The 17952-nt window shown below is 55.9% G+C and overlaps 2 protein-coding genes across 5 annotated transcripts in view; one reads left to right on the top strand and one right to left on the bottom strand.

The window, feature by feature from the left end:
* ZNF385C (zinc finger protein 385C) overlaps positions 1-15888 on the top strand; it is a 70293-nt gene extending 54405 nt beyond the window's left edge. For 2 of the 3 annotated variants that reach the window (XM_064733948.1, XM_064733950.1), the window contains 7 exons: positions 70-212; positions 6897-7007; positions 9602-9773; positions 10184-10513; positions 11833-12020; positions 12153-12266; positions 12903-15888. In XM_064733948.1, the coding sequence (XP_064590018.1) occupies positions 70-212; positions 6897-7007; positions 9602-9773; positions 10184-10513; positions 11833-12020; positions 12153-12266; positions 12903-13127 (1283 nt within the window). In that variant the 3' untranslated portion in view covers positions 13128-15888. The remainder of the gene's footprint in view (positions 1-69; positions 213-6896; positions 7008-9601; positions 9774-10183; positions 10514-11832; positions 12021-12152; positions 12267-12902) is intronic. The other variant, XM_064733949.1, reaches the window with a different exon arrangement.
* Positions 15822-17924, bottom strand: NKIRAS2 (NFKB inhibitor interacting Ras like 2). 2 transcript variants are annotated; one of them, XM_064733955.1, is made up of 4 exons: positions 17705-17924; positions 17487-17564; positions 17323-17389; positions 16740-16977 (listed from the first exon to the last, which is right to left on the bottom strand). In XM_064733955.1, the coding sequence occupies exons 1-4, from the start codon at positions 17796-17798 to the stop codon at positions 16881-16883; spliced, it is 336 nt and encodes a 111-aa protein (XP_064590025.1). In that variant the 5' UTR covers positions 17799-17924; the 3' UTR covers positions 16740-16880. The 2 variants fall into 2 exon arrangements, with proteins under 2 accessions (XP_064590024.1, XP_064590025.1); XM_064733954.1 differs by having other exon boundaries at positions 15822-16977; positions 17323-17564; positions 17705-17890.
* Positions 17925-17952: the final 28 nt, after the last annotated feature.

Below are 17952 nucleotides of genomic sequence, written 5' to 3' on the forward strand. Positions count from 1 at the left end.
TGTGCTCTGTGCTCCTGTGCCAGCAGGGATCACCAGGGCTAACGCTGCTCTCTCCCTCTGCCTGCCCAGGTCCCTCCGGACACAGCAGCCCCCTCTTAGCATCACTGCCCATCCCTGGCCGGCCTCTCCATCCTCCCTTGGACATCAAGCACTTCCTGACCTTCAGGCTCAACGGGACATCACCGCTCAACCTCTTCCCCAACTTCAACACGGTGAGTCCCCAGCTGTGGTGGTGTTTGCAGGGGTCCCAGGAAGAAATGAGGATCTGACTCCATGTTTCAGAAGGCTGATTTATTATTTTATGATATATATATATATTATGTTAAAGCTATACTAAAAGAATAGAAGAAAGGATTTCATCAGAAGGCTATCAAGGAAAGAAGTGGTATGATAACAAAAGCTTGTGACGCTCAGAGTCCAAGACAGCTGGACTGTGATTGGCCATTAATTAGAAACAACCCCATGAGACCAATCACAGATGCACCTGTTGCATTCCACAGCAGCAGATAATCAATGTTTACATTTTGTTCCTGAGGCCTCTCAGCTTCTCAGGAGGAAAAATCCTAAGGAAAGGATTTTTCATAAAATGTGTCTGTGACACCCAGGGAGGATGGGCATTGGCTGCTGGATCTCTCCTCCCCTAGAGCAGTCCCTTTTCTGCATGGCACCACTCCTTGAACCCTACCAGGCAGTTTCTGGTTTAATTCCTGGGCTCTTTGGCTGCTGGACACCAGTTCAACATGCCCACTTTGCCCTTAGCTCAGAGAGATTCCTGCCCAGCCAGAGTCTGTCAGTACCAGAATTAAAAACATGGTTCATTTTAACCAAGATCAATTGGATTTTGCCCCTGGAATCAATAGTAATAAAGTAGCTCTGGAGAGCAGTTCATTAGTTGAAAATTAAATAAGGAAAAGAAAAGAAAGAGAATGTACTACAGAGATGAGGAATGTGGCTGGTGCTGTGGATATTGAGGCAGTCAGAGTGCTGGGGGCTGCTCCCACCCCCCAGTTGGGCTCCAAATCCTGACCTTGGACCACCAACCCAGGATTCTGGGGTGGGCAATGACACACATCTTTAGACATGTTCCATTAGAGACCTAAACTGCTATGGATGTGAAAAAAGATACATCAGCATTGTCAGGTGTGAAGTGGTTTTCTCCCCATGCTGCACCAATCCCCCAGGCTGGTCCCAGCCCCGTGGGGGTCTCTGTCACCCCTGGGTGCTGCCAGAATTGTTGTGGAGCAGCTTCTGCTCTGGGTAAGGCAGAACTCAGGGGCTGCTCCCCATCTCTGCCCCAGAGGCACTGCATGCTGGTGTTGGGGAAGATGAAACAGGAAAGCCTTATAAATATGATTGTCTGGTAAAAGATTTTGAGAATATGGAAACTATAAGCGAGATTGAAATGAAAGCAAGCTTTGAGATATGAACACCTGGAAAACAATGGTGTGGCCAGCTGAAGGTGAAACAACACTCTCTGCTTGCAGACAGGCCCAAGGGTCAGAGCAGACCCTACTGGCTTGGCAGAAGGGACCCAAAGAGGAGTTTTTAGGGTTTAAAATGTAACACAGGATGGTAATGTGATGATTCTTATAGGCTGTATGTAAATGCTATAGGATTTGTATCTTGTACTAGATTGGTTAGTGAGAATTAAAATATTCAACACAGAAGATTTATTGTATTGGAACGGGAACCTCGCTCTCTTATGCTTTTGCTCTCTCACCCTCTCATCCTCTCTCCCCCTCTCTTCTCTCGGGCCTGCTCTGAGCTGTGGCTGCAGCTCCCAGCAGGGCCCTTTGCAATAAACCCCAAATTCCACACCCTGGCTGCAGAGATTTCTCCTCTCCATCCATCCCCACCATCCTAGCCCCCTGCACTCCTACATGCTGGTGTTTTGGGGTTCAGTCAGTGCCCATTGTTTTCTCTCCTGAGCCTGGAAATGGGATTTTTCTGAGCCCCCTCCCTTCTCACTGGCCTGTTGTGAGTGGCTTTGAGCTTAAACGTGCTCAGAAGGTGCAAATTATCACCGAGATCCTCCAAGACAGTCCAGAAATCAGGCACAGGATTCCTGTTGCTGTTGAATGGATTCAGGCTCTGAGTCCTTTAAGCTCTTTTGAAGCCCCAGCCCAGCCTCTCCCTGGGCTAATGAGCTGGAACACGGGACAGGAGGGGTTTTGATGCCATTATAGCTCCTGCTTTCTGTCTGGGCTCTTTTTTTAGTCTCCGGAGTCAGGAGTGAACTTGACCCAACGCCTGCTGTCCTCCCCTCTTGGCTCCCACCTGCCACTGCCTCACCCACGGCTGTTGCCTTAAAAAAATCTCTAATTTGGAAAATGAATCTGGAACCTGCTGATGGCTGCTGTGCTCCGTGTGGATGGGGCACACACAGACAGAGATGCCAGGGGAGGCTGTCCCAGCCGTGTGGGGACCTGGAGCCACTCTGAGCTCAGAGCTGAGCCCGGTGTGTGCTGCTGGCTGATGGTCCAGGGCAGGAGCTGCCCTTTGGGGGTGTCTGTGCTGGAGATGGGGCCAAAGGAGGCTGGGAGAGGTGCAGGGTGTGCCAGGCTGGTGGCTCTGGATGGGCCAGAGCAGAGCTTTCATCCCTCAGGATGTGGGGCAGGAGCATCCCTGCAGGCTGAGCCAGGCTCTGGAGGAACCAGAGGAGAGCTTCCATCCCTCAGGATGTGGGGCAGGAGCATCCCTGCAGCCTGAGCTGCTCTGGAGGAGCCAGAGGAGAGGCTCCATCCCTCAGGGTGAAGGGCTGGGGCATCCCTGCAGCCTGAGCTGCTCTGAGGAGCCAGAGGAGAGCTTCCATCCCTCAGGATGTGGGGCTGGAGCATCCCTGCAGCCTGAGCTGCTCTCCAAGCTCTGGAGGAGCCAGAGGAGAGTTTCCATCCCTCAGGGTGAAGGGCTGGAGCATCCCTACAGCCTGAGCTGCTCTGGAGGAGCCAGAGGAGAGGCTCCATCCCTCAGGATGTGGGGCAGGAGCATCCCTGCAGCCTGAGCTGCTCTGAGGAGCCAGAGCAGAGCTTCCATGCCTCAGAATATGGGATTGGAGCATCCTTGCATCCTGAGCTGCTCTGGAGGAGCTGCAGCAGCGCTTCCATCCCTCAGGATGAGGGGCTAGAACATCCCTGCGTCCTGAGCCAGGCTGGTCAGGCTCCACTTGAGGGGACAGGGATGAAGGAGCAGTCAGGGTCTGCCCTTTGCTGAGGTTGCTGCCACATTGCAGCAGGATCTGGGGGTTCTGTTTTCGTGCCCTGCATGGCTGGAGGTGCAGTGAGGGCTCAGTGGTGCCCTGCAGAGCAGGAGCTGTTTGCCCTGCCCAGCAGAACCCTCCCAGCAGGTCACAGGGCTCCCATGAACTCAGCAGATGTTTTACTCCAGAGCCAACAAAACCCTTCCAGGCTGCCTCCTGTCCCTTAGAGCAACAACCAGGGGGGAAAAAAAAACCCTCTCAGCATTTTCCTTGCTCCTTCCCTCAGCTCGGGATGCTGCAAATCCGCAGGACCCAGCAGCGCCTGGTCAAACTCAGTCAGCAGACAGGATCTGAGGGGATGCTGCATCCCTGTGAATTCCTGTCCTGACCTCAGTGGCCACAGCACAGGGGTGGCTATTTATATCAGCAGGAACATCCAGGGATAAATAAAGTAATGTGAGTCAATGGGAACTGAGTATAAAGCTGAGATCTTTATTCCCCAAGACTGCTGTGCTCAAAGCCACCTCTGCTGCTGGCTCCATTCCTTTGGGAACTGCCAGGAAGAGCCTCAATCCCTGGCTGCAGGCACTGGTAGGTGCCCCCCACAGAAGCTGGGGGGGCTTTTGCATGTCTGGGAGAGCTGTGGCAGGGAGGGACAGAGGGGTGTTTGTGTTTGGTTTTGGGGAGAAGCACGAGGGTGTGCTTGGTGTGGGCTGGAGCTGGGCTGGGCTTCTGGCAAAGCCCCTGGGCCCATGAGTGCTCCCATGGGCAGCTTGAGACAGTGCTTGTGTTCACTTTGGGACAGCAGGAGCAGAAATGAGTGTGCTGGCCAGCCCAGCCCCTGGTGTGTGAGTCTGTGCCTGTTGCAGGTGCTCTGGTGGACACAGCTCCTTGCTGTGCCACGGGGTGGACTTGGCACAAGCACAAGAAAGATCCAGGTTGGTGCCACCACCCTGGCATAACTCCAGGAGGATGAGGAGTCCCTGTGCTGGGACCTGTTCAGCGCCACCACCACGTGTAGTTGAGGCTCAAATGCCTCTTCATTTATATGCCAGAAAAGCGAGTAAAATCTCATGGCAAACAGGCACTTCATTAATCACCTGCTCTTACCATTCTGCTCACTCCTGGAAAGGAATCTGGGGTCTTGGATGAGGAGGATGAGGAGATCCTGTGCTGAGGCTGTTCAGATGTGGCTCAGATGTGTCCCAATGGCTTCACTGGTTTGGGATGAGACCAAGACAGTTCCTGGCCTCATTTGTGTCCTTGTGCCAGCATCTCCCTTTTCTTTGCATCCTCCCCTGATCCTCACCCTGCTCAGGGTGTGGATGAGCCCATGGGAGCTGCCAGGGCTTGGTGGGTACAACCAGCTGGAACTGATGGGAAGGTTGGAGCCATTTTTCTTTTCTGAATAGAAAAGTTGGTGTTTCTCTGGAAAATAAGTCCAGGCCCAGCATCCCAGCAGCATGGGGGTGCTGCCAGCAGCACATTGCAATGTTTGCTGTCAGGCGTGGAGCAGCATCTTGGCCATCTGCAGCTTCCCCCAGGTCTCTGCTGAACCCCAAATGCCTCTTCATTTATATGCCAGAAAAGTGAGTAAAATCTCATAGCAAACAGGCACTTCATTAATCACCTGCTTTTACCATTCTGCTCACTCCTGGAAAGGAATTTGGGGTCTTGATAATGGTGCTGTTGTCCAGGCATGTGCCTCGAAGACTGATGCACCTGTCTGGGCAGTGAAATAGCTTTGCAGAGAAATATGATCACTGAAAACCCCTGGCTCTCCTGACAGCAGGGCTCAGATAAGATAATCTCCCTGTGCCACAGGCTAGGGAACAATACTTGCATTATAGATTGGAGCCACGCTCAGACAAAGAGCTTATTCTTATGTTTTCTTCCTTAATAAATGCATTTTGTTAAAAACAATTATGGCTTTTGGAAGCAGTTTGGTGCTTGGGCTGTGGAATGAGGCCGAGCCCTGGGGTGAGACAGACGGGCTGGGGGCTGGCACTGGCCACAGGCTTGGCCCCACCACAGCCCTGGGCAGGCTGGAGGACAGACAGACTCCTGGCAGGACACTGAGGGGCTCTGTGTGTGCCCAGCCTGGTGACTGAGTTGTCATTGCTGGGTTTGAGAGGGTGGAAAGCACATCTGGGCAGCAGTGGGGCAGCCCAGAGGGGCTTCTGTGGGCTCTGTTTCTATCTTGGGTGTCCCTCCTGTATCTTGAGTGTCCCTCCTGTATCTTGGGTGTCCCTCCTGCCCTGGCACCCCTGTGGGCTCTCAGTGCCCTGTGGGCTGGCACACACGGCCCTGCTCGTGCCTTTGGCACTGCATGGGGACATCCCAACTCTCTGGTGAGGAGCACATGGAGAATGAATGGGCAGATGTTTGTTTTGGCCACCTCTGTCCCTTGTTTTGGTGGTTTCTGCTCCTGTTCGGGTCAACGGGAGCCAGTGAGGTTAAAAGAGAAACTGGTAATTTGTTTGTGTGTTCTGTTCCAAATCATCTGTGGCACAAATGTCTGGGTGAGGGGAGAGGGGACTTGGGCACACACTGGTACAGATGGGGTCTCATCCCTTCTGCCAGACCCCAGACAACATTCAGACCTGGTGGATATGATGGATCCAGGCCTGGTGGGTTTGAGGGATCCAGGCATGGTGGATTTGTTGGATCCAGGCCTGGTGGATTTGATGGATTCAGGCCTGGTGGATTTGTTGGATCCAGGCATGGTGGATTTGATGGATTCAGGCCTGGTGGATTTGTTGGATCCAGGCCTGGTGGATTTGATGGATCCAGGCCTGGTGGATTTGATGGATCCAGGCCTGGTTTGAGCAGGACAGGAGCCAGTGTTCCCACAGCACCTTGCCCTGTGCAGGGGAGCCTCCATGGCTGCATCCCCTCAGCAGATGCATCCCCTGCCCCTTGCAGCCACCCCCTGTGAGCTCTGTGGCCTTGGCAGTGGCTCCTTGGGAGTGTGACAGGCCTGGGGGTCACCAGATCATGGTGGCACATTGGGGCAGCCATCAGGACACCCCAGAATCTCTGATGGTCACAGTGACCCCAGGATGTGTCAGAAAGTCTCTTTTCCCAGCCTGGTCATTGAAGAAGGAGTCAGAATTCTTCAGTTCTCGTTCTCAAGGTTGTTTATTGTTTCTTATCTATAAAATTCTTTCTCTGACCCACTGAGGTCTCTCTGGCAGGTTGGGTTGAGGCACACTGCTATTATCTTTTATACTAAAAACTATGTGTACATTATTTACCATAACTTCCCAATCCCTATCACCTATGTTAGACAGTGAGCTTCTACTCTAAACCAATCCAAAAGTGCCAACATCACCCAGAAGATGGAGGCCAAGAAGAAGAAGAAGAAGAAGAAGAAGAAGAAGGAGAAAGGCTGGACACACCCAGACTCCTCCATCTTCTCTTTGAACCCCCATTCTAAAAATCAAAAAAAATCTATTTTTTCACCCTGTGATAAATTCACTATCATTCTACTTAAACTCTTTTGACTTGTAATTCTTCATATAAAGGTTGGTAATTGTTTTTCCATGGGTCACAATCAAAGGCACGTGGGTCTTGGGCTCTGTGCCAGGGTCTCTGAGCCCCTTGGGCAGGGTCTGGAGTCCTCCAGGGCAGCCAGAGGGATGTCCTGGGTTCCAAGGAGGGCACACAGCCAGCCCTGCCTCCCTGCCTGCCCTTGCAGATGGACCCGGTGCAGAAGGCAGTGATCAGCCACACCTTCGGCGTGCCCGCCCCGCTCAAGAAGAAGCAATTCATCTCCTGCAACATCTGCCACCTGCGCTTCAACTCTGCTGTGAGTGGGGCCACACACGGGGCTGGGAGTGAGGGGGGACACAGGGCCAGCCCCTGCCAGGGGTGTCCCCAAAAATGGGTCAGTCCCATCCATCCCCCGGGTCAGTCCCATCCATCCCTGGGTCACTCTCACCCATCCCTGGGTCAGTCCCATCCATCCCTGGGTCAGTCTCACCCATCCCTGGGTCACTCTCACCCATCCCTGGGTCACTCTCATCCATCCCTGGGTCAGTCCCATCCATCCCTGGGTCACTCTCATCCATCCCTGGGTCACTCTCATCCATCCCTGGTCAGTCTCACCCATCCCTGGGTCAGTCCCATCCATCCCTGGGTCAGTCCCATCCATCCCTGGGTCAGTCTCACCCATCCCTGGGTCAGTCCCATCCATCCCTGGATCAGTCTCCTCTGTCCCAAAGCCAGTCCCATCGTCCCCAGTGCATCCCATCCATCCCTGGGTCACTCTCATCCATCCCCTAGGTCACTCTACCCCATGCCTGGGTCACTCTCCCCATCCCCTGGTCAGTCCCATCCACTGGATCTGCAGTGCTTGGTGCCCATCTGGGCTCCTGGAGCTGCTCCTGCCTGCAGAGGAGCCACCCCAGCCTGGCTATGCTGGATCTGCACTGCCTGGGGCTGCTGCTGCTGCTCTGCCAGCAAAAATCCCTGGTTCTGGGCTTCATGATTCCACTCCACGGCTAAGCAGCTCAGGAAAAGCATTGCTTCCTTCATTGCTCATTGCTTCCCAGCTAGAGGTGCTGTGCCATGAGGGCCAGTCCCACAATGTGCTCCCAGTGCCCCCATTCCTGCTCTGCCCATGTCCCTGCAGGTCCCCCTGGCTGGCCCAGACCCTCACAGCCCTCACAGTGTTCCAGCATGGAGCCTGTGACCTACTTTGGCTGCACCCAGCCCTGTTTTCCAGGGGCAGTTTATTGTCTTTGCTAATGAGGCACCAACGCTTGGACTCGCCCTTTGCTTTCCCACGTACCAGCCCCGTTCCCAGGGCCACAGGGGGAGGGATGGGCTAGGATGCTTCCCCCTGCTGAGCCCAGGAATCCTCAGCTGGCCCCCAGGAATGCTGTGCAAATTAATCTGTCCCACTCAGGGGTACAGTGTCTGATTCAGACTGGGGTTCCACTCCATAAATTGCCAAACCGGGGTTGTTTTGGGGGGACAATGCAGCATTGTCCCTACTGGGAGGACATCAGTGTTCAGGGGAATTATTTTTGGGGCCATTTTTATCAGTTTGGTGCAGACACGAATCCATCAGAGTCACGCTTCATTATCCAGTGCTCACTGAGAGAGAGGAGCTGGGGACATGAACCATGTGTTGGACACCCTTAGGATACACTGGGTGATGTGTCCTCCCCACCAAAAAACCTCTTTATTTCATTTTTACAGCAACAATTCATTGTAGGTTTCTGGAGTCATAAATTCTGCCTGAAAGCTGCTTTTAGGAGTGACTTGATGCATTTAATCAGAGCAGGGTCCTTATCTCTCCAAGCAAGCAATGTGCTGATGTCTTGGAGAGTGATACCTTGGCCTCAATATCTTGGTGTCAGAGGAGGCTGGGGAGAGGAGGGAAAGGACTCTGTGCTACATCCCAGTGCTAAAAACTCTCTGTGCTACACCCCAGTGCCAAAAACCTCTCTGAGGTGCTGTACTTCAGTCCCAACATTTCCTCTGTGCTACAGCCCACTCCCAAAACCCCTCTGTGCTACAGCCCACTGCTAAAACCCCTCTGTGCTACATCCTACTCCCAAAACCCCACTGTGCTACACTCCAGTGCCAGAAACCCCTCTGTGCTACACTCCTGTGCTAAAACCCCTCTGTGCTACACCTTATTCCCATCACCTCCACTGTGCTACACCTCATTCCCATCACCTCCTCTGTGCTACACCCCACTGCCAAAAAAACCCTCTGTGCTACACCCCACTGCCAAAATTCCTTTGTGCTACACCTTATTCCCATCACCTCCTCTGTGCTACACCCCACTGCCAAAAAACCCCTCTGTGCTACACCCCAGTGCTAAAATCCCTCTGTGCTATACCCCACTCCCAACACCTCCTATCTGCTACACCCCACTGCCAAAACAAAACCTCTTTTTGCTCCACCTCACTCCCAACACACCCCTGTGGTTCAACTCATTCCCAACACCCTTCTCTGTGCTGCACCCCACTCCCAAAACACCCCCTGTGCTACACCCCACTGTAAAAATTCCTTTGTGCTACACCCCAGTGCTTAAACCCTTGTGTGCTACGCCGCACTGCCAAAAAAACCCTCTGTGCTACACCCCCTAAACCCCTCTGTGCTACACCCATCCCAACACCCTCTGTCTGTGCTACACCTTATTCCCATCACCTCTGCTGTGCTACACCTCATTCCTAACACCCCTCTGTGCTACACCCCAGTGCCAACACCTCTCTGTGCTACACCCCAGTGCCAACCCCCCTTTGCAGTGCTCCTACTCTGGGGGTGGGTGCCACAGGTGAGCTGGCTGCACCAGAAACCTGCCTGAGCGGCCACTCCTGCCTCTGAGCCCCTGCCCTGCCCATGTCCGTGTGTCTGTCTGTCACAGCCATCCCTCTCTGCCCCCAGAACCAGGCTGAAGCCCACTACAAGGGCCACAAGCACGCGCGGAGGCTGAAGGCCATCGAGGCCATGAAGAACAAGCAGAAGGTGGTGGGGGCTGCAGCGGGGACCCCTGGCCAGGACAGCACAGCCGAGCTGGCCCCCAGCCCCGTGGGCAGTGGGGAGCTGGGCAGCACAGGTACAGGAGGGGCTGAGGAGGCTGGGGTTAGGGTGGCAGAGGTGCCACCTGAGCTCCTGCAGGGGAACAGGGGGTGTTTTCCCTGTGGTTTGGAACAGGGGGTGTTTCCCTGTAATTTGGTGTCTCTGGGAATGAGCCCTGTCCCACACATCCCCAGGGCTCTGCACATGCAGGGATGGGGCTGGTGAAAGCTGTGGCACCACCAGGGTTTGGTGCTGAGCCCAGCTTGCATGCACTGGAGATAACAGCTGTAATGAGAGCTGGGGATGCATGCAGACCTCTGGGATGGTGTTGGCAAATTTGAGGGTGCTCTCTGAAATCCAGAAAACATGTTCAAGCAGAGAGAACTTTCTCTTTGTGCCCATTTCTTTCTCTTTTCCTCTTTCCCCCTTTCCTTTTTGTCCCTCCAGCTGATGCCAGTAGCCCACAGGAGTCGGAGGGCGAGGGCAGCAGCCTGGCACTGGTGCCCAGCACTGAGGAGTCGCCAGTGGAGCTGCCAGGCAGTGTTGCCCCTCTGGGCTCCCCACCAGCCTCCGAGCTGTCAGAGGGCACCTCAGATGCCACCAGCGTGGCCTCCTCATCAGCCCAGGCAGCCGAGGCACAGGCAGCTGAGTCAGGCAGCAGCGTCAGCTCGGCCCCTGAGAGCGAGAAAGAGGGGAAAAAGAGCAAACAGCACCTGTACTGTCCCACCTGCAAGGTGACCGTCAACTCCCTGTCCCAGCTGGAGGCTCACAACACTGGTAAGGGCATTTTTGGGGGGCAGGAGGACAGGGAGATGGGCCCCTGCCACTTTATTGGGGCTCAAGCAGCCTTGCAATGAAGTAGCAAGCATTAATGATTGTTGATGTAATTAAAAAACATTAAAATGACCTGCATAGATGAGCCATAGGGCTTTACCAGGGCTGCACCTTCTAGGGTGAATTTTCATCAGGTCAAACACTCTTATTGTTCACGTCTCAATTAAGGACGTTTAATCAAGTGATTGAGGCTACTTTATTTTCCATTTAGCTTGAAGCTGATAGCCAGGGCTTCTTCCGAACATGGAATGATACTTCCCAAAGCAGCTTGGTGGTTTGAGCTTGTGGAGAGGATGCCTGGGAATGCAATGAGCTGTGGAACCCATAGCCCAAAATGACTCCTGGGCTGTGTGGGGCAGCCCTTTGAGGTGGGCATCTGTGGGAGCTGCTGAGGGTCCCCCAGGGTGGTGCCAGCCATGGTACAGGGGTCCCCAGTAGGGTTTGTGGGCAGTGCCAGCTCCTGGCTCACCCCTTTCTCCAGAGGATGCTTAAGCTGGGCACCCCAAATTTAAACGGAAGGCCCTTTTAAATACTGGGGAGCAATTCCTGCCACCCCACTGCAGCTGCCGAGGGCAGGGTTAGCTCAGGACACTGCTGTGGCTTAGCTGCAGACGTGTCCTTTTGCTTTTGTCAGCTCCAGTTACAAATTCAGGAGCTGATTTGGGGGAAAATGAACAAACAAATAAACAAACAAACAGACAAACATTTGCAGGCTGGCGCTGCTCTGTGGCTGTCACACAGCTCCTTAATAAACAGAATTAATTAGCAGGGCTTAAATTTCTTGCTCCCCATGCACCCTCGTCAGGGACAGGACGGAGCACCCTGTCCCCAGGTGTGCAGGGATCTTGGGTTCCTCCTTCCCCACCTGCTGTGACCCTGCTGAGCTATTCCTGGCTCTGCTGTGACCTTGGGCACGGCTCAGATGCTGCAGACTGTGCTAACGCCCGGGGACAGGCGACAGGCTCCAGCACACGCTGGAAATAGCAAATAGCAGCTTCTCCAAAGCTGCCTCGTGCAGGGGGGGTCTCTGGGAACATGAGCATCCCTGCTCTGCCTGCGACGTGCACTTTGGCAGGGTTTGGCAGTGGGCTGTGCAGCAATGGTGAAAGTCTGGGTTCCACAGCTCCCTGTGCCCTCTGCCTGCAAGTGCTGCTGGGCACGGGTTGGTGCTGTTGGAGGGCACTGTTCCTGCTGGATATCCCATGCTCCTGCTGCTGGGGCACTGGCACGGGGCTGGCTCGCTGAGTGTCCCCTCCTGGCAGGCGCCAAGCACAAGTCCATGCTGGAAGGTCACGGTGCCCAGCTGCGGCGAGGCCGGGGCAAGCTGCTCTCCCGGGCAGGGCACAAGTCCAAGCGCATCGGGAACAAGGGCAGCATCAACATCCAGAACAAGGCCTTCCACTGCCAAGTGTGCGAGATCTACGTCAACTCCGAGACCCAGCTCAAGCAGGTGACGATGCCCTGGGAGTGCCTGGGCACTGGGTGTGGCTGTGGAGGGACTCAGGGTGTGGTGCCTGGTGTCCCCACAGACCTGAGCCACACAGTGGCTGGCTCCCAGTGATCCTGCTCTTTTCCCCCCCAGCACATGAGCAGCCGGAGGCACAAAGACAGGCTGGCAGGGAAGCCACCCAAGCCCAAGTACAGCCCCTACAACAAGCTGCAGAAGAATGCTGCCCTCGCAGTGAGTATTCTCAAGGTACCTGTCTCCCTGCACAGCACTTGGTTTGCTCACAGAGCCTCACTCACCATCAGCCATCCTTTCAGTGAGTTATGGGAGCTGCTTCTCTTAAACCTTGACTTCCATCACTGTGACCGTGTTCACAGGGGTTCTTGGATGAGGGAAGAGACGAGGATCTGACTCCATGTTTCAGAAGGCTTGATTTATTATTTTATGATATATATTACATTAAAACTATACTAAAAGAATAGAAGAAAGGATTTCATCAGAAGGCTGGCTAAGAATAGAAGAGGAAAGAATGATAACAAAGGCTTGTGGCTCAGCTCTCTGTCTGAGCCAGCTGAGCTGTGATTGGCCATTAATTACAAACATCTAACATGGGCTTATCAAAGATCTACCTGTTGCATTCCACACCAGCAGATAATCAATGTTTACATTTTGTTCCTGAGGCCTCTCAGCTTCTCAGGAGGAAAAATCCTAAAGAAAGGATTTTCCATTAAAGATATCTGTGACACATCCCCACAGCTCAGCTTCTCCCCTCAAGGAGGGTGAGCTGTGCTGGTGGGTTTTGAGTCTATTCCTGGATAACTTGGGAGTGCTTTCATTCCTTTGTGATCCCTCCACCTCACGGTGTCTCCCCCTCCCTCCCTGCAGTCCAAGCTGGCTTTGCAGAAGCACCTCACCAAAACCTTGGCCACGCGTTTCCTGCCGAGCCCGCTGACCGCCGCTGCCGTGTGCGCCATGCCCGGACCCCTGGCCCTGCGACCGGCGGCTGCCACCACGCTGTTCCAAGCGCCGATCCTCGGACCAGCCCTGTTCCGAACGCCGCCGGCTCACGTCCGCCCCACGCCGGGCCCCATCGTCTTTGCACCCTACTAGAGTGTGACCCGGCCGGGGTCTGTGCACCGGGCTGGGCTGGGGACAGCGCTCCTCGCACCTGCTCTCCTGGCTGGTGGGAAAACGTAGTGGTAGACATCAACCCCGGCTTCTCCTTTGCTTGGAGAGGGCTCCCACTGGAGAGAGGTGCCCTGACAGAGCCTGGCCAGCCCCCTGCGCATCCCCACTGCTCCCCCAGCCTGTGCTGGCCCCTGCTCAGCAGATGAGCCCAGGCAGTGCACGAAGAAGACAGTGTCCAAATCAGCAGGACCGTCTCATGGCCACAGCCTGCCTGTCCTTGGCCTGCTGGCTGCTTCTTCATGGCCCTCCCAGTTTCCAGACTGGAAGGAGAGGAGCTGGCTGGTCCCTGGGAGAAGGAGCATCCCTCTAATCCCTGCCAGCCCAGAGGGAAGGGAAGTGCGAGGGGAATCTCAGCCCAGCTCTTCCTGGGAGAAACAACCCCAGCACAAGTGGGAAGCTGGCAGTTTCTCTCTCAGCCTGGGCTGGCTGTGCCCTTGCCAGCCCTGCACCTGCCTGTGCTGGCAGGGGGTTTCTGTGCCACCCACCAGCCCCCTGTCCCAATTCCCTGTGTCCCACCAGCCAAAGAGCCCCCGTGGTGGCAGGCACGGCCACACTGACCATATCCTCACTCCGAGAGCAATAGCTGACCCCAGGGCCGGCGCCTCCTCCCTCCAAAGCACACGGGCCCTGCCCTGGCCCCAGAAGCACACGATGGGCATGTGGCCAAGCTGGGCCCCACTCATGCCCAGCAAGGCCGGGAGTGCCAGTGCTGGCTCCCCTAGGAGGTGACCCTGTGCTTGGCACCCGTCCTTGTCTCTGTCCCAGCGTGGGGACAGCCCTGCCCCTACCTCCCGGGAGATGCTGTGAGGCTGAGTGAATGTCCCTAAAGCACTTTCAGTTCTCCAGTGAAAGGCAACGCTGCTGCTCACCTGCCGTGCACAGCCCTCCGATCCCATCCCAGTTAGGAGCTTCCAGGAAGTTACTGATGATCCCCAAAATCAAAGGTGTCCTCAGCAGCCTGGACAATCAGGGGGCAGGTGCACCCACAGCCTGCAGAGTGCCAGGCTCTGGAGGGACCCCGAGGCCATAGCTCTGCATTTCACTGTGCTCAGACAGCCCAAGCATGACCTGTCTGGGACTGTCCCCGCGGCGCTCTGGGTGCCCAGCACGCTGCTGTACATAGAGAGAGTTGCATCCCAAAAGGACCTTTCTCTGGAGGAACACCCCACCCTGATCTATGCAATCCAGGGGGCAGCTCACCCCAATCGCATTGGCCGCCTGCGATTCCCTTTGGTGCTGCAGCTGGAGCAGTGGTGGCAGCAGAAGAACCAACATGACACTGAGCTCTGTCCTGTCCCCAGCCCAGAGTGCTGGCTCAGACCTCTGCTGTGACTCCCATTCCCTCCCAGCCCTCGGGAAGAGGCGGCTTGGTGAGTGCACCTGGGAATCCACACGCACAAGCACACATATCTGACGTCTTGGCCACAAGCAGCGCCTGGATTTCAGAAGGATTTTGCCCAGCGTGCTCCACCGATGCTCAGGAAGGGGCCAAAGGGTGACTCAGATGGCTGAAACATATCTGCTTCCCAGGGCTGGAGCCTTGGCAAGGGCAGGAAAGCTGCAGGAAGGAGCTCACACCTGCAGGCTCTGTGGGCAGCACCAACCGTGGAGCCACCACTGTGCTCCTGCCACGGGGACAGGAGAGTGAGGGAGCCCCTGGGTGTGGATTCACCTGCTCAGGGCACCCCTTCCCCAGGGAAGGAGGAGAGTGGGGAGAGGGCACCAGGAGAGGAGTGAGCAGCTGTGCGTGGAGACAATGGAAAGGTCTTGCAGCAGTGGTGGGATGTGTGAGGGAAGCAAGGCTCCCAGCAGAAATGGCTTTGCCAGGGATAGGGAGATGGTCCCACAGCCCAGGGGACACAGAGGGTCCCACATCCCAAGGGACAGGAGCCTGTGCTGGTGGGGCCCCAGAGGACAGGAGATGCTGTCCCTGTTCCCCAGTGCCAAGCAGCCCATGGCTGGCACGTCCCCAGCCACCCCTGCCCATGTCACTGTGCCCTTCCCAGACCCTTGGGGTCACCCCTAGTCCAGCCACCGCAGCAGGACAGTGGGTCCCCTCCTGTGCCATGAGCCCCTGGTGCTGTGCCCAGCCCCTCAGAAGCTCGGGGAGCCTGGAGCAGCTGGGCTGCAGTTTGCAGAGCCACGTGGCACCAGTGGGCCTGTTCCCCTCCATTGTCCCAAAAAGCCTGTGCTGGAGCCATGGCTGCTCCTTGCCCCGCACCAGTGGAGTCCTGGCGCACTCCTGTTCTTGGCACTTTAACCCTGTGAAAGCCATTCCTTCTAGTGACAATAATTACTGCAACGAGCTGCATAAGAACCCCCCGTTATGGCATCCCCCCAAATCCCTTCCTGCTCTCCAAAGCATTTACTGCCTTTGACTTAGCACATGCTGTACTAGGAGTAGGGATAGTCCATAGCGCTCGGTAACGTGTGCCCCTCTGTAAATAACCTTGGAGTGATGTGAAATTTGATTCAAAACACCAGAAAAAAAAACCAACAAACCAAACCCAAAATGGAATATCCAGACTCTAGGGACTTGGCCAGTACCCTCCTGTAATGTTCATTGTATATTTTTTTGATGTACTATAACTGTTGGGAAAAAAAAAAAGGAAAATATTTTGATAACCGAATCTCATCGCTTTATTGTGTTACTCGGTAAATAAAAGGAACAAGTATAAACACACTGGAGCTTTTAATCAGTTCTTTTCCTACATCCAGACTACCTGAAGGGAACAAGTGTTGCTGGGTAGGGCTGGGACACCTGTGCCTTGTTTTTTGGTGGTTCTGAGAAGAGGCAGCATTGTGACAGGTGGGCAGTGAGAGCTGCCACAGCCCAAAGCACCTGGGCTGTGCAGGGTAAGTACAGTCCCAGCTCCTCCAAGGATCGAGGTATGCAGGTGAAGCACAACCCCATCTCCTCCAAGCTCATGGCTGAGGCTGCACTCAGGAAGAGGAGGGCTGGAATGGTGCATTTGGGCACCCTGTCCTCAGGAACAGCACCTGCCCTGCTCTAGGCATTCCCTGGGGCAGCATGTCTGGATATTCCAGTGCATAAAGGAGCAGTGGACACTGCCAGGGAGCAGCACAGAGCCAGCTGGGGCAGGGCAAGGAGAGCTGCTTGGCTGGAGGCAGGGCCAGCAAACAGGCCCTGCCCACATGTTGTCAGGAAATAGAAAAAGAGGGAGTTGCTCCCTCCAGATGTTGGAGCTGATGCCCACGCTCCAGCCAGCCTGTGCTGTGCCTCTGTTCCACTCTCCCAGCCAGCACCTGAGAGCAGAGGGGGTCACTGAGTGAATCCTGACCTTCCTGTAGCACCTCTGACAGCAGCAGGGGCTGGGCAGGGAGAGCAGTGGCTCCTGTCCCACTGCCTCTCTCGTCCGCCATCATCCCTAGCCCTGGGATGAGTGTTCCTCCTGGCCAGCTGCTTCCCACAGGCTCCGTGGCACCAGGCAGGACTCAGCAGGAGGTGTGTGCGAGGGAAGCAGGAAGGTGAGGAAGAGGAGGTGGCAATGGAAGGGGAGGGGAAGCAGGCTCATCCATCCATGGACCCACTGCCCTTGTTCTTGCGGCTCAGGGGAAAGGCAGACTTGCTCTGTGGCTGGGTCATCTTGCTGGCCAGGTAGATGAAGGGCTCGATCAGCGTGCGCCGGTCAGCCACGGACACCTCCCACAGCTTCACCTTCTCGCCCTTGGCCCAGTGCTGGGCTGCATCGTGGTCCACCCGCCGCTGCTCCTGCAGGTCACACTTGTTGCCCAAAACCACAATGGTGACCTGTTCCAAAAGGGTGAGAAGGGCCCTTGATGACCAAGCACAGAGCTGCAGGGCTGGCTCACTCTGCCCTCAGTGGTGGGCTTGGATCTGCCACTGATTCCATGTCAAGGCCTTTTGAAACCCAATGACCTCAGTGCTCCCTTCCCCTCCTGCTGGGGTCTGTGTGTCCCAAACCAGCCCCAAAACAGAAGGAGCCTTTGAGCACCTGTATGCTCAGAGAGCATCCCAGGAGACAGCCTGTTACTGCTGGGAGTCTCAAACATCAGGGACCCATCAGAATCTTGTGAAACCAAAGATGACAACCTGCCCCAGGGGAGCAGATCCCACTCTCCCGTGGGGACTCACCTCCTTCTTGTCCTTGGACTTGTCGATCTCCTTCTTGAGCAGCTCGACACGCTTGAAGGACTCCTTGCTGTCGGTGCTGTAGACCAGCACGTAGCCGTCGGTGCAGGAGAAGCAGTGCTTGGGCAGCTCCAGCCCGTCGCGCAGCCCCCGCGTGTCGTAGAAGCGCACCTGCTCCCTCACGCCGCGGTCGGTCTCGATGGAGCCCACGTAAATGTCCTCCTGCGTCTCGATCATCTCCGAGCCTGCCGGGGGTGCCGGGGACATGTGGGAACGCTGCCGGGGCCCCGGTACAGCGCGGCCGGTGCGTGTGGGGGTGACCATGGACACCCCAGAGCCGGCACTGCCCAGGGCCCGCTACACCCGGGGGAGCCGCCGCACTCACCGACCACATGGTTCCCGTAGAGCAGCTGCTCCAGGATGGAGGTTTTGCCCACCGAGGCCTGCCCGCACACCACCACCTTGCAGCTCTTGCCCATCCCGCCTCACCGCGGCGGCCGCGGCCGAGCCTCAGCGGCGGCGGGAGGCACCGGCGGCACCACAGCGCCCCCCTGCGGGCGGGCGGACCGCCAGAGCGGCGCTGTCCTGCGGCGGGAGGGGCGTGGTCTGTGTAAGCCCCGCCCACTCCCGGTG

This window comes from Zonotrichia leucophrys, chromosome 27 (genome assembly GCF_028769735.1).
Source record: "Zonotrichia leucophrys gambelii isolate GWCS_2022_RI chromosome 27, RI_Zleu_2.0, whole genome shotgun sequence".
NCBI classification, from domain to species: Eukaryota; Metazoa; Chordata; class Aves; order Passeriformes; family Passerellidae; genus Zonotrichia; species Zonotrichia leucophrys.